We start from the raw sequence: 14444 nt of genomic DNA, 5'->3' as shown, positions 1-14444 counted from the left end.
ACTCCATGTTAACAAGCATTTCAAAGGGATGTGAAAAGCATAAGGCAGAACCATAGAGACAATTAAAAAGGAACCTTCTGGTTCTGGAATTTACTTCAGGAGGAGCAAAAAAGTCCTGACATCTTATTTTAGCAGGGAATTTTCTACTAGGTCCTTTAGTAATGATAAAACTCTACACTTTTTCAACTACAGAAATATAACATAAACTTAAGTATTTCAATGCTTCTTAATAGATAAAGGATAAATTGGGAGCATGTTAATAATTACTATTTAATAGGCTTAACACCACAGTTAAATTCACAAATATATTCTCACTTGAATGACACATTTGGAAGTCATCCAACTTCTCTTCTATTAAATTGTGTATAATTGATACTATTTTGTCATTTAAAACAATGCACGCTGCTTATCCAGTGCCTGCCAGGAGGCTATTCATATTTATGCAAAAAAATAATATTCCTCTGGGAGAAAATCATTATTAATGTAATCACATTCATGAATAATAGACAATGGAAAAGGTTTACATCTTATGCAGTCACCATATAACCATATAAGAGAATATTAAATGATCAGTTTGTTTTTTACAGGATGTTTCAATATAATAATATTGGCCCTTTTTATGTCTATTTTCCCTCATTTTCTATAAGAGATTCTGATTGTTACAAATGAGACGTGTCCACTAAACACATGCTCATTGCCTAAACACTGTAGATGGTTACAGTAGAAAGTCATTAGTAGGGCACAGTTTTTCCTTCAGGAAAGTAGCAAATCAACCACAAAGCAGAAATGTTGAATACAATAGAGTAATGGGGATTTGAGGGATGTAATATAAGTAATTAAGTGTGAATGACAGATTAGACACTGAAGTATATGAGGTCTAATTTGGAAGGACACACAGTGGTATATGGTGAGATGTTACTTGGTTCATTGTTTGCCCTGTATTAATTTCTCACTTGGTGATGTTATAAAGAGCACACCTAATTATATCACCACTTTTTCTCCTTGGGGTAAAAATTTGACCACCTAAATAGAAATAAAAACTAAACTTTTTGTAAGCAAGTAATAATAACAATCACAATAAAGCTGAAAATAAGCACTGACAAAATACTAGAACTATACTTTTAAAAAGCTTATCCTAACCTCTTAATTCTCTCTTTACATATTTATAGTGAGTACAATTTGTTTCATGTGATATAGTACATAGTACGTCTTTCATTTTTATCTGGCAGCTGCTTTATATTGTTTATTGTTTTATTTATAATCTCTGACTAGATTGAAACCTCATTCTACTTGAAGCTCATGTTATGATCACTAGTATTGAGAACATATACTAGGGATTCAGTAACTGCTGGGAGATTGATTAACAGAATGACTGTGCATATCAACTTGGATTTGATGAACATATAAATAGGCAAAATGTATTCTCTTGAAATGTGAAATACTTATTACCACTGTGTGGCAATAGCAGCGCTATTACGTCTTACCATAGACTATTTTAGAAAAGCAAAATGTAGAATATTTTGGGCTTGAATAGCATTCAAACAATACTGAGCAACTGTTGAGCTGTCTACAATCTCTAAACTTAATGTTAATGTTACAAAATTCAGGATTGCTTTTGTTTTGCACAAATATTCTGAACAGGAAAAAACAATCTATGGATGAGGAATATTTGTTTTAACAAACAGATCTCTTTGAAAATAGTTATATCCAACTACTTGGTAGACAATTAGTTAAGTCAAAATAGGAATGGGTCTACTTATTACTTCTATATTAGAAATAAGGTGTGCTTAAGAGAAGTGATAAGAGTTATGCATTTATTTAAATGGTTAGAAAGCCATAGATGCACTATTCTTTATCTACTGGGCCAGCCAAATGAACCTTAGAATAGCACTAGGAGGAATATATTCACATAATTACAAGAATGCTTTTTTAATCTGCACTCTTGCATATAAACTGACAGATAAGATTATTACAAGACATGACACATTAATAAATAACACCTAATTAGTTTGATAATTCTTTGATTAAGCCTTAATTTTCCTTGTTTCTCATGCAGCAATTCAAATTACTCAGTATTATTTGTTCCTTTTTCAGACTATTTTAGAACATGCTTTGAATAGTCTCAGTAGGTTACCTGAGTAGGGGTTTGTTTTTGTCTGACAGCAGGCCAATGCCATTACTAGTGGCAAGGTTAGACCAAAATGACACTTTAATGAACAGTTCCTCACAGCCAAGATATTCCTCTAAAATCTGACACCTCTTCCTAAAGGGTAGGAGACAAATTTCTAACATGAGAAAGGTGAAACAGGCCTTCATTTTGTCCTCTTGAAATGCACACAGAGAAAGTGAAGTCATATAATTTGGTATTATGAGGAAAGAAGTGTTCTTATTTACTAGTCTTCTCCCCAAACCAAAGTCCTTTATCACAATGAGCTGACTGAGAGTACTAGCAGCATGAGAGGAATCACAGCCACTCAAAAATGCTTGGATCTGTTTCTCTGTACATTCCAGCTATTTATAGTGACTAGAATGGTTCCTGGACTGATTGAGACAAATATGAAAATCTGATACATTTATCTTCAAAGTTTCCACAGACTTCGAATAATCAGGAGGCAACTCTCAAGGGGGCATGCTAAGTCCCAGCACTATGCACGTCATAATGAAGTGTAGGCTCTCTCTCCTTTTTTTCTATCATTTCTGCCTAATTCTTTATTCTGCCTACAGTTTACTGATGCACACAGCAAACCAGTCTTTGTTAATTCTGAGCCTCTGTCTCTAAAGATACTACCAATAACTTCTTCAGGAGTCTTCGCACAGGGCCTATTTGCAATGCTTAGAAACCTGTCATCTTTTTAAATAACAAGATTATTTCTAGGAATGAATAAAAAGGGCTGCTCTGGGATGATCATCAATAATTTTTTTCATTGAGATAAATATTATACATCATGATTTCAACTGAATAAACATATAGTGTAGCAAGGTAGAAAGCAGTAGGGATTTAAAGGCAAAAGTTTCTTGAAAGTATACATATTTATATAAGGCACAAAAGAAAGATTTGCTAGGGAGAGAATGCAAATGAGAATGATACATGATGATTACATCAGAAAGATACAAGAATGGTGGGTAGAAGACCACAAGTTTGTTATATTTCGGCATGACCACCACCACCACCACTATATACTTAAATAGTGCTTATTATGCCTATCAGAATCAGGTAGTGTTTTAAGTGTATGTGTGTGCATGAATTAATCCATACACCAACCCTATAAGACAGTGTCTCTTAGCACATTTTGAAGAAGTAGGTACCACACATATGTGCTCACTCTGAATCTGCACAGCCTAGCACAGTTCCTGGAACTCATCTAGAAGAGACTTAACCCAAACTTGTTGGATGAAGGTAATGCAAGATTTTTTCACATGAATCCTCCATATTACACTATACATTATGTATTATTACCCACATTATATAGATAGTGGAACCAAGGCTAGATGACATCAGATGGCTAGAGTGTGCAAAACTGGTCTCCTATGTTATTTGTTGATGCAGTTTTGAAAAAAATGTTTTCCTGTCCCTTACAAAATTCTACTTGTAACAACTCTTAGATATGTGTTCAATTAATAAAGAAGAGCCAACACTGAAAGAGTCATGAACTTTCTTAAGTGCAATTTGACCATCTGCTTATGTATTCTACAAAAATCTTATCATTAGCCTCATTTGACAGAAGAGGAAATGGAAGCCTAAAGAGACTAATTAATCTAAGTCATGTTTCAATCAAGTGGCAGGGCCTAGATTTTAAGCCACGCTGTCTGGCCTTGGAGTCTACATGCCTAATCATCTGCTCTCACTGCCTCAAAAGTCCTGGCATTGGAGCACTACCTCTGAAGATTAAAATAGAACAATGCAAAACAACAACAGAAACCAGCCAAAGAAGGAAAGGAAGCTATTGCTCCATTTTAGGTTAAGAACAGGTCAGATTGTAGCACTTTTCCTTACCACACTATGTTTTAAGTAAATAGTCGCACACATTTCACTGTTCTCATTTACATCTAGACCTCAGTTAAGTTTCTACCACAAGTATGAACTGAAATTCTCAAAACAGTTTATAACATTTTGAATTGTAACAATTTCTCAAGTCACTTATACATATTCCCTTCACCACCTACATGAACAATGGCTTAGTAAAATTTGTCCTTTCTTCCCTCAAAACCATGTTATAGCCTCACCAGCTTTAGCAGTATTTCACAAACTTTATCTCATTCCCTGTGCCTTAAGCAGACTGCTGCCTGATCATGCTCTCTGAAATGCTGGTTTCACTCATTGTTCTACATAAAATCCTTCAAAGACTCTCTTTCGTGCCAAGTATCAGTTTTGCCTATTTGCCCACATGTTTGCAAACTGTCATTACAAATTTATCATTTCTTATTCCCAATGTGTTCTAATCTTAATTTATCCTCTAATCAATCTGGTATCCTCATTGTCATATAAACACATCAATTTTACATGCACTGCCATGTCATGTCCTTGTTCATTTTCTATTTCATTCATATACAAAGCAAGCTCTATGTACTCCTTGGCAGCTAGACAAATATCCATCTTTCAAGTTCTAGATTCATGTTACCTTCCCTGACGTCAAGAATCACAAATTTCTCTCCTCTGAAATTTGTAACACTTAATGTCTGTATTAAGTAATCTAATTCTCAAGTTTAAATTTTTTCTGTTATTTATTAGTTTCTTTTCATCTTTCAAAGAATCATCCCCTCCACTTACTAGGGATCATCTTCCAGTATTCTGATATCCTCTACTCTTCTTATCCTGGGACTGCCAAGTACACAGAAGATATTCAGTACTTGTATGCAGACTTATTTCACTCACTGTCCTGGCAACCCCATCTCCACTGCTGGCTTTTCCCCAAAAGTCTGCAGTTGATTATCTAACTGCCTACTTTAGAGTTGACATGAGAATTAAATAAGTAAAGTGTGAAAGTACCTGGTATGAACATGGGTATCTAGCAGGTGCTTAACCAATGATGTCTGGCTGGGAATCTTCACATATGCCCCTTTTACAACCAAATGCCAGCTGTGGCTTTTAGAGTGGGTAATGAGTTCACAGTCTCTTACTATCCCATCTCTGCCCACTCCAGGGGTTCTGACCCACTCTCTTCCTTTACTCCCTAATTCAGGCATCTTTTTGGTTTTTCAGGCATCCTTTTCCAACCATCTCTGAATAATCTTTTACTTTCTAATCCTTTGGTATCTACAATAAGAAATCCTATGATTTACCTCTGTGTTAAGTCTAAATTCATCTTCATTCTCTTCATCCCACCTCCCAATGTTAAACTTTACTTTTTCTCCTAGCCTGTAATCCTAACTGGGCTCTCCAAACCATCTTGCACACTATTTCTAATTTTTTTTTTCTTTCTATTCCCTGAGTGACAACCAGAGTGAACCACTGGTAGTTCCCCACCTATGACTGGGAAGTAGGGAAATTTGGTCTTAATCCTGAAGGCTTTATAATTAGGCAGGCCTGCATTTGGATCCCCTGATCAGCACTGTGTTGGATCAGGACAAAACACTTAAACTCTCTGTACTTCAGTTCTCTCTTCTGTGCAACAGGGATGATAATGCACTACTCCCAGGGTTTAATAAGCATTAAATAGGATTACTTTAAGGGCACAGGAGAGAGTAAATACTCAATAACCACAGTCACAAAGAACATTTCAAGATATTGTGATTCTGTGCCTTAATTATTACCACTTCAGCCTTTTATGTTTTTATCCTTAATTTCATACAGGCATATCTTACTAGTGTTTCAAGACCCATTTCAGTATTTTCTTCTTTCAGAAGCTCATCTCTGATCTTTCATACTAGAAGCACTATCTTTTTGCAGTAAACTTCCACAGTAAAAGATAAAGCAAAAAGGTGTGGGGGGAGTACACAAACCTATATTATTTTATTTAATCATGTTAACAACCTGAAGGAATGAAGTTTATAAAGAACCTGAGACTCAAAAACAATTCAAAACACATGCGAAGTATTTAAATCCTGGTTTGTGCGACCCCCTCCACATTTTCATTGTCTCCATTGGGTCTTGGTGTACTATCAGGGTTCTTTGAAGCTAATCTTAGTTTTTCTCTTTTTAAGCAATTGTAACTATTTGTAGAGACTGATATGTTGTCGTATTTTTTCTTATAGGTCTTCCAAGGAACAAAGGAAGAGTTTACTTATTTTTAAGAAGAAAAAATTTCAGTCTACCTTGTAATTATCATGAGGCTGGCACCTTTGGACAATTAAAAAATCCAGTGCACATTATGGAATATCCATGATCTCAATTTCTCTATATCTTGTACATTTTCTATTTCATCAACTTAGGAATTATTTTGTTATTACTCATCAAGTATTTCCAATAATACTAAAAAAGACTATAGCCCTAAAAAAATAGAATAATGATGGAACAGCCTAGAAGGATGCTGCAATTGTGAAATAAATCATCATCCTGTCATCATTCAGTTGTCTTATTGTGCCGACTAAAGTATTACATCATCATTCAAGAAGGTATAAAAGAAGCCTGGAGACATTTCTGTGGTCTACTTTTAATTTCATTGAACACAATTTAGAATTTAGAATTTTTATTTTCCATCCATAACTGTAAAGAAAAGAAAATTGATAGAGGAAGATATTTCAGTTATTAGATGAATCAGAAGACGAATTCAAAAAGATAGATAGCAGTACACTATACTTTGATGATTAGGGTGAAATCAAAATTGATTGTTCAATTGAAATGTCAGACTCTGACTCTTCAGATGACAATGAATTTCCTCAAATTCAAGAATTAATAAATGAACAATACATTGCAGAGGACAAAAAGGAAATATGGTGGTCTCATCCAGTTAGTCCTTCAAGTAAAAGAACTTTATGATGCAATATTTTGTGAGAAGAACTTGAACCATCTCAAGTTTTAAAAGAGCACATTAAATTACTCTTACTTCTTTTATAAAAACTTAACGATTTCTAACTGTGCAAAAACGTATGATTTCTAACTGTGCAAATGCTGAAGAAAAGTGAAGGCAGGTGTCAGAAGGAAGCTGATAATGCATAAATGAAAAAAATCATTGGATTTATCAGTCTAAGTAATGTCTATAGATCTAAAAATAAAGATGTTTTACAATTATGGTAAGAGAGTACATTGTCTGTTTAACAAAATTATGAGCCATCAAAGATTTCAAAAATTCAACTGCTGTATTTTGATGATGTAAGTCTAAGAGAACCAGAAATAATAATCTGCCTGAATCTATTAAAGATGTGTTTGAAATCTGGAATTGGTATCTACAATCTGGATACATTGCTATGTCTTGTATTATAGTTGATGAACAGCTAGTTCCTTTCTGAAGATGATGTGTCCAATTTGGAGTATATATGCCTTCAAAACTAAGGAATTGATGAAATAAACATTTAGCTTTGCTGTATTTAATTTCTTATAATTTTTACTATCTCTTTATTCTTGTTTCTGCAAACAACATTCAAGTGATTTAAAATACAAAAAAGAAAAAACATTAAGAGGTCTGGATGGTAAGTAGAGATAACTATTTATTCCTAGTTTCCTGAGATTAGCATGTACATTTCCTAAGCCTCTGTTGCATACTTAACAAGTTAACCTTAGTTATAAAGTTATTTATGCAATGTCTTATCTCCTTTCTGGATTACCATCTTGCTGAAGGGATTCAACAAATACTGAGTAAAAATTAAAATTTCCAAAGCTTTTGTTTTGTGAAAGTAATTTGATTTTAGAGCTAAAGTGAATACACTTTTATGGAGCAGTTTTTTTGGATAAAAGTAAAGCAAGGCTGAATCTTACTTAGTCTTCTCCATTATAGCCAATTGAGCTCTGAAATACATTAGATTAAACCATTAAATAATAGTGACTATAATACAATTACATTTGACCTCTTCTGAGCAGGATCAAACCAAAAATGCAGTTAAGCACAACTGAAGTTCAAGAAAAATATCTTAATAAAATGAGAGTACTAACTTATTTGTCAAGGTTCTTTTGAGCTGTGGACTTAAAACCCAAAGAATTGGAATACAGACTCCCAAAGAATGTCTTATTAGAGTCAGAAAAGATTTTGGTAGGTGAATACCTTCAATTTTATAAGAATAAATGACACAGAAAGTGGAATACATTTTCTTGACATAAATTCTTGGTTCAAGAAAAAGTCAAACAATAGCTGGAATTTCAATGGTGGGACAATTTCTAACAAATAAACTTTAATTTGCATTGAAATTTAATCATAAAGGTTACAGAGATGAAAAACTGGGGGGGAAAAAGTGTTACAATTACTAAGCAAAAGAACACTAGCCCTGATCCTTGTAATAGACATTTAAATTGATTTCTTTATCTATAATGAATATAAAAAGGTCTGTTGGGCCATATGATTTCTTATATGAATTTGTCTCTTGGTTACCTTGGTAGACTCTGCCCAGCAATGCATGCCATTTATTTGGCCCAGGTAGAAATTGAAGAGAGAATATGAAAATGCCCAGCAAGATAATGGTGTTTCTTTTAGAGTCTACCTAAATGAATGAAACTATCAGCATGGCTGTCACTGAAGAAAAATGTGCTTATTCACAAAGTATTGAGAAGGAAATTGGAGTTGCTGGAAAAGTTGAAAAGATAAATAAATCTAAAAGAACTTGACCATCTGTACTATCAATTTCTAAAAACAAAAACAAAAAATCACAAACGCTGTAAAACGAGTCTCAGTATTACAACTAATGTCTGCCTTGACCAGTTTTAAAGAGAAAAAGAGTCCTTCCTTTGGCCCTAAAAGAATGGAAGTCATCATCTTCAAGACAGTCACCAAAGGGGAACAGGATCTCTCTTTTTCTCTCTCTCTCTCTCCCTTTGTGCTCAGCCTAACACAGGTGAGAGGTTAAAATATGTCCTATAACATTGACTATCTACACAATGAAGACATCTAATGTTGGGGATTATAAGATCATTAAAGGCTAACAGAGAAAGTATTTCTGGAGAGGGGAGCTCTTCAGTGTCCATAATACCCATAAAATAACACATTACATATATATATCTATTCCAATTTCCCATAGGGTCAACCTAAGTAGAACACACTCACTTTCTAGGTTTAAATAGAATTTTCTTAATTTTTCAACTTAATATAGAGCAATCAGTACAAGAGAATTTTAAAGGTGTGACAAAATGATCTGCTTGGTACATTTTAAGGTGGCTTATTAAGATGGTTTCTGTAATTGAGGTTGGGATTGTGAGTATTCACTATAGTGAGTATTCACTATAGAGAATCAGAGAGAGAAAATCAATTCATTTTCCAGTATATAGACAAAATCTAAGCTAGAAAATGCCAAGGCTGTCTTAGAAGTATTTTCTTTAATGGGATAAAAAGGCAAAAACTTGGGACTTATTGTGTCAACACACTTCATTAACAAGGTTTTTCAAATTCGAACTGTAATTTGAGCTACTTTTGAGGATGTGACAATATTATATGAAGGAAATACTTTATCCCAGAGGTAAAGATCAAATCATAGTCTTAAAAACTCATTACCAATAATTAATAATGAACTCTAGCTAACAATAACAGGTGTTCCACTAATCTCAAACAGAAGCAGATGGAAGCACAAATGTTTTATAAATACTGGATACATGCAGAGCAATAAACTTGGCAGGAATTGTTTTATTCTCTAATTGTCAGTCAGAGTCAAAGCCATATCACTTGCATTTTCTCTAAATTAATATACCCAGATAAAATCTTGTTTCTCATTCCTTCTTTTCACAATGCGAGCCGTATTGGCGCTTTCTGACTCCAACTTATGTATTGTCTCACCAACAAAGATAATATTATTAATTTTCCTTCTGTATACTTAGGAAGCTTTGTATGATTTGTTACATGGATCAACAGGCCTACAATACAAGTTTCCATTCTCCAGCTTCTTCATTTCTACCTCCCAGACAAGAAATGCTGATCTATATTTTCTTTAATTTCTTATACATTATCCCAGTAAACTTTCAAAACCATGAATGTAGGTAGATGAAATAAATTAAGAATCCAATTAGAGATTCAGTAAATGGGATTAAGAAATCTAGTCCTATAGTGCTTGGGATTATTTTCAGGAGCTAGAATAGTACATGGTGCTACATATATAAAATCATGGCTGTTTAGAGTATTCACATATGACTTAAGAAGGGCTCTTCCCATATGATTAATAGCAAGATTCTCCTTAACTCGTGCAGAGATGGTTTACTGTTCCTTGTGGTCTTAATGCGTTGTTGAATTTTTGGAAAGAAATAATTGGCATTGTGACCATTAAATTGTTAGCATCCCTCACTGACTTTGACAATATGACTCTCTGTTTTTCAATTTTTACAGAAATTGTATTTTATGATCACTTAGTACCTACTATGAATGACTTAGATGGCACATAGAACATATTGTTTTCCTCAGATAAAGGAATTTAAAAACTCATGCTCAACAATATAGAATCATCTTGGATGTAAGTAAATAGTTGATCTTATAAAAGCAAACTGTGTAACATGTAACTTTCTTAAACCATCACTACTGAACAAAATGGACAGCAAACCTGTTACCTAAAATTGAATTAATGGTGTATGTAGACCAGGACTTGTCAATGCTGAGGTTTCCTCCATGTTGATGCTCACCCAGATAAGTTGTACTGAAGCAAATGAATTAAAAAATAAAAGTATAACAACACTTTGTTGTGCATCTACCAGATGCTTTGTCAACAACTTTGCAAGGTTGTTACTGAGATTCCAGTTTTAAAGGAAGAACACTGAAGATCAGGTAGAATTCAATGATTTGCTCAAGGTCTAATGCTAGAAAAGAATAGGGTCAAGGATTTTCTGTGCGTTTGTGTCTAAAGCCCTCTCACTATATTAAACTACCTTTCTGAATGCTTCCATTTAATTTTATTATAATACTGTATACATATGTTAACCTTAATCGTATTTACCAAGAGAGTCATCATGTTTTTCAGTATTTTTTCCCTCATTTCAGTTTTAAATTCATTAAAATAGTTAAAAAGAAGAAGAAGAAACAGAAGAAGAAAATGAAGTGTGGTGGGTTAACTTGAGTAGGTTACTAGAATTAACTAAGTTTTCCTGGGAGCCGAAGTTCTCATGATCTCATACCTTTCTAGGATGTAGATATGTTAAATATTTGTTTTGGATACGATATGCCCACTTGCCAATGTATGCATGAATTATAGTAGTACATTTTAGAAATATTTCCATAAAAATAGTTAAGAAAACAAAATACAGTTTGCTTTAAACAATCAGCTTCAATTATTAATGTAAATTAGCTCCTTCCTTAACAATACTGTTTTCTTAAAAATGTTTCCCCAAACATGAACATAGTACCATCAGCTTTTAAATTTGCAAAAGGCATAGTAAAGCAATCAACTTACTCTTAATTAAGATGTTAGTAAAGAATTCCCTTGTTACACTCTGGGCAAAAATTAAAGATAGGTAAGATAATAGATACATTCATTTAAGTAAAAATACTTCTTCATTGTGTTGACTATTAAATCCAGTTTGATTATCTCAATCAATAGTTATCTGGAGTGATTAACCCAAGTTCATGTGAAAGTAAGAAAATTAAAAAATTTTGAAAAATGATTAAAGATTTGAAATGCAATAGATTTTAATAGGAATTCTGTTCACAACTAAAAAAGATGGATACTTTCACTGTCATAGGTCTATTCTTTAAAGCTTATCAGGAGTAAAATGATTTGTCTTCATTCCAAGATATTATTAAAGGTGTTAGCTTATTTTGTATATAAAGATATTAGCAGTCTTTTAGCTTTCAGCTGACTTTATTTGCAATCGGCCATGCATAATAGAAAATAGAATTAAAAGCCCTAATGCCAGTTATTTCTTCTGCTTTTTATTGGTTTTACTCTAGATCTATACATGCATTATGCAGTTTTTTAAAAATAAAAATACAGTTTAGTACATAAAAAAGCTGACAATCATAGAAACAAAGACTATTAAAAACAGACAAGTACAAGAATTATTTGGAATACCTGGTTTTAAATCCCCATGGACAAACATGTCAATCATATATCGACAGAATGCATACTGATCTGACAGAGTAGAAAGAAAAAGAGCAATGAAAAAATGTCATTAATGCCTTTCTTTTTTCTAGGGAGAAACGGTTTAACAACACAAACAAAATAGCACAATTCTATTTTAGTTACTACAATGTTTTCTGTGAAGGAATAACTTGCACTCATATGAACACGGGAGAGGGGAAGGTATAATAAACATAAAGTTCCATTTATTCCATACAAAAAGAATAACCTTAAAAGATTTTAACAGACTGGTTCAGGGTAATATAACATTATTTGTTTTAAAAAATCAAAACCTTTTTCATCAAATTTATTACAAAAGTCACCATATTATAGCATTTATTTCTCATTGTCAGTATATATATATACTTCCAATAATGAAACAGAAATTTACAAAAGGAAATTGTTTCCAGCTTGGAATGTTTTACCAAATATTCACTCCCAGTCCTTCTGCTAATTATCTAAATAGAGCTGTAGAATGTTTCTCGAAAAGGCTAACCCCTTTGCCATGTATTAGAGGGTCCTCCACATGGAAATGCTCTTCAGTTAGAAGAGCAAATCCAGAGAGCAGACTTTCAGTATCAAATGATCTCACTGGTAAGCTAATTAATTGAGCAATCTTTATTAGAAGACATGATCTTGAATAGTCTATGGTCTATGGAAAAAGATTTTTTTTTTTTTAAGAAAAGCATAGGATTGAGCATTTGGGGCAGATTGGTAAAAAATGATCTCAAGAGTTGGTTTTTTTCTCTTCCCTGTAAATAAAAGACATTGTTGTGACCTTTAAATTTTCACATAATTTTAGATTCTGCTGAGGGCATTCCATCCCGAATTTCAGTTGATGTATCACTCTCTAAGTTTGCCGTATTTTCTTCAAATCTTGCATATTATGAAATGAATACTGTTTAAGATGATTTAGATTTTAATGTTTTTAAATATTTAAAATAAATATATAATAAATAATTCCATCTTACTAATCCAACAAATTCAAAGGCAGCTTTAGGGCCAAGAGAGTTTATTGAATTTATACAACATGACACACCCTTAAGTGATCCAAATTTTTATATCAAACATGAAATAATAAAACTTACTACTATATAAATACAGATACAAGGATTTTTGTAGACCTCATTCCTTTTAGAGTATAGCAGTATTTTTAGAAAAATCCATTTTTTTATGAAACTCTGCCAGGCCTTAAAAAAAATAAATGTAGATATTATGGTAGATATAAAAAAGAACCCTTTTCATTGGCACTAAATATGAGAAAGCCAAAACTCATGAAGTTTCAAAAATTCGTACATATTTTGATTCTTGAATTGGACTGTATTTTCCCACAGGTGACGTGGGGAGAGGGAGGGAGGCTAGTTCTCAGATCAAGCCAGGAATCAGTCAGCTCCTGGGTGTACTGGCAGAAATGGTTGGGGTTTTGATCCCAAGACCTGGGGACTCTATTGTACAGGAGAGAAGTAAGATTAAGGTAGAGTGTATTTTCTCTTTTCTGGACATAGCTGTTTCCTGAACATAATTGTAGAATGGACAATTTGGCTCTAAGATAACATAAAATGGAAAAGTATATTTACCTTGAATGGTAAATTTGAGGTTGGGCAAAGGTGAACTTCCTGAAATTATCAAGTTTTCCCTTGGTTTCAGTAGCTTCAATGATTACGTTTTGGATTTGGCCTTCCTACAATTCGGAGGTCTATCTCAAAGGGCAATTTAAATATCAAAAAGATGGGGAATGTGTTACATGAAGTTTTCTGTTTCCCATCATCCCCAAACCTATAATTCCATGGGTCTGGATCTTAGGAATATGCACTTTAACAAACCCCAGAAGAATATAATTACATCATGCTTCTAGAATCACTGATCTAAAATCCCCCAATTGTTTATTCAACAGTGATTCCTAGTGGCACTGTAGTCTTCAGCAACAGCAGCCACCAGAGAACACATGTTATCAGGAGTTTAGAATGCAGGGACTACTTGGAATTTGAAGGGTTTGGGTAATAACTCCCCAAAATGAGATATTGTTCTCTTGTCCAAGTTGTTAAGGGATGTTTATACACGACATATGAGATAGAATACTGAATTAACTAAAATCTTCCTGCTCCAGAGCTTATTCTTGAACTGAATGACAGTGTAATGACACTATTTAGCCTATGTATTAAGTGATTACCAAAGTAAAATGCTTATTTTTAATACGCCAATATTTTCTGATTCAAAAAGTCATTTATTTATTGAATTTAATCAATAATCCTATGAGTTTCCAATTTAAAAACGGAAATCCCTGTGAATTTAAAGAACATTTATTTTTAACTTAGAAAATTGAGTTACAA

At 33.2% G+C, this 14444-nt stretch overlaps 1 protein-coding gene and 1 long non-coding RNA gene across 8 annotated transcripts in view; one reads left to right on the top strand and one right to left on the bottom strand.

The window, feature by feature from the left end:
- LOC118921812 (uncharacterized) overlaps positions 1–7463 on the top strand; it is a 38713-nt gene extending 31250 nt beyond the window's left edge. The window contains exon 2 of the long non-coding RNA XR_005028519.2: positions 6193–7463. This is a non-coding gene — a long non-coding RNA (uncharacterized LOC118921812). The remainder of the gene's footprint in view (positions 1–6192) is intronic.
- TRDN (triadin) overlaps positions 1–14444 on the bottom strand; it is a 377090-nt gene that overhangs the window by 222856 nt on the left and 139790 nt on the right. For all 7 annotated transcript variants that reach the window (XM_057489292.1, XM_057489293.1, XM_057489294.1 and 4 more), the window contains exon 9: positions 12067–12126. In XM_057489292.1, coding sequence (XP_057345275.1) covers positions 12067–12126 — 60 coding nt within the window. The remainder of the gene's footprint in view (positions 1–12066; positions 12127–14444) is intronic.

This window comes from Manis pentadactyla, chromosome 12, assembly GCF_030020395.1.
Source record: "Manis pentadactyla isolate mManPen7 chromosome 12, mManPen7.hap1, whole genome shotgun sequence".
NCBI lineage: Eukaryota > Metazoa > Chordata > Mammalia > Pholidota > Manidae > Manis > Manis pentadactyla.
This window is presented reverse-complemented; position numbering and strand designations above follow the sequence as displayed.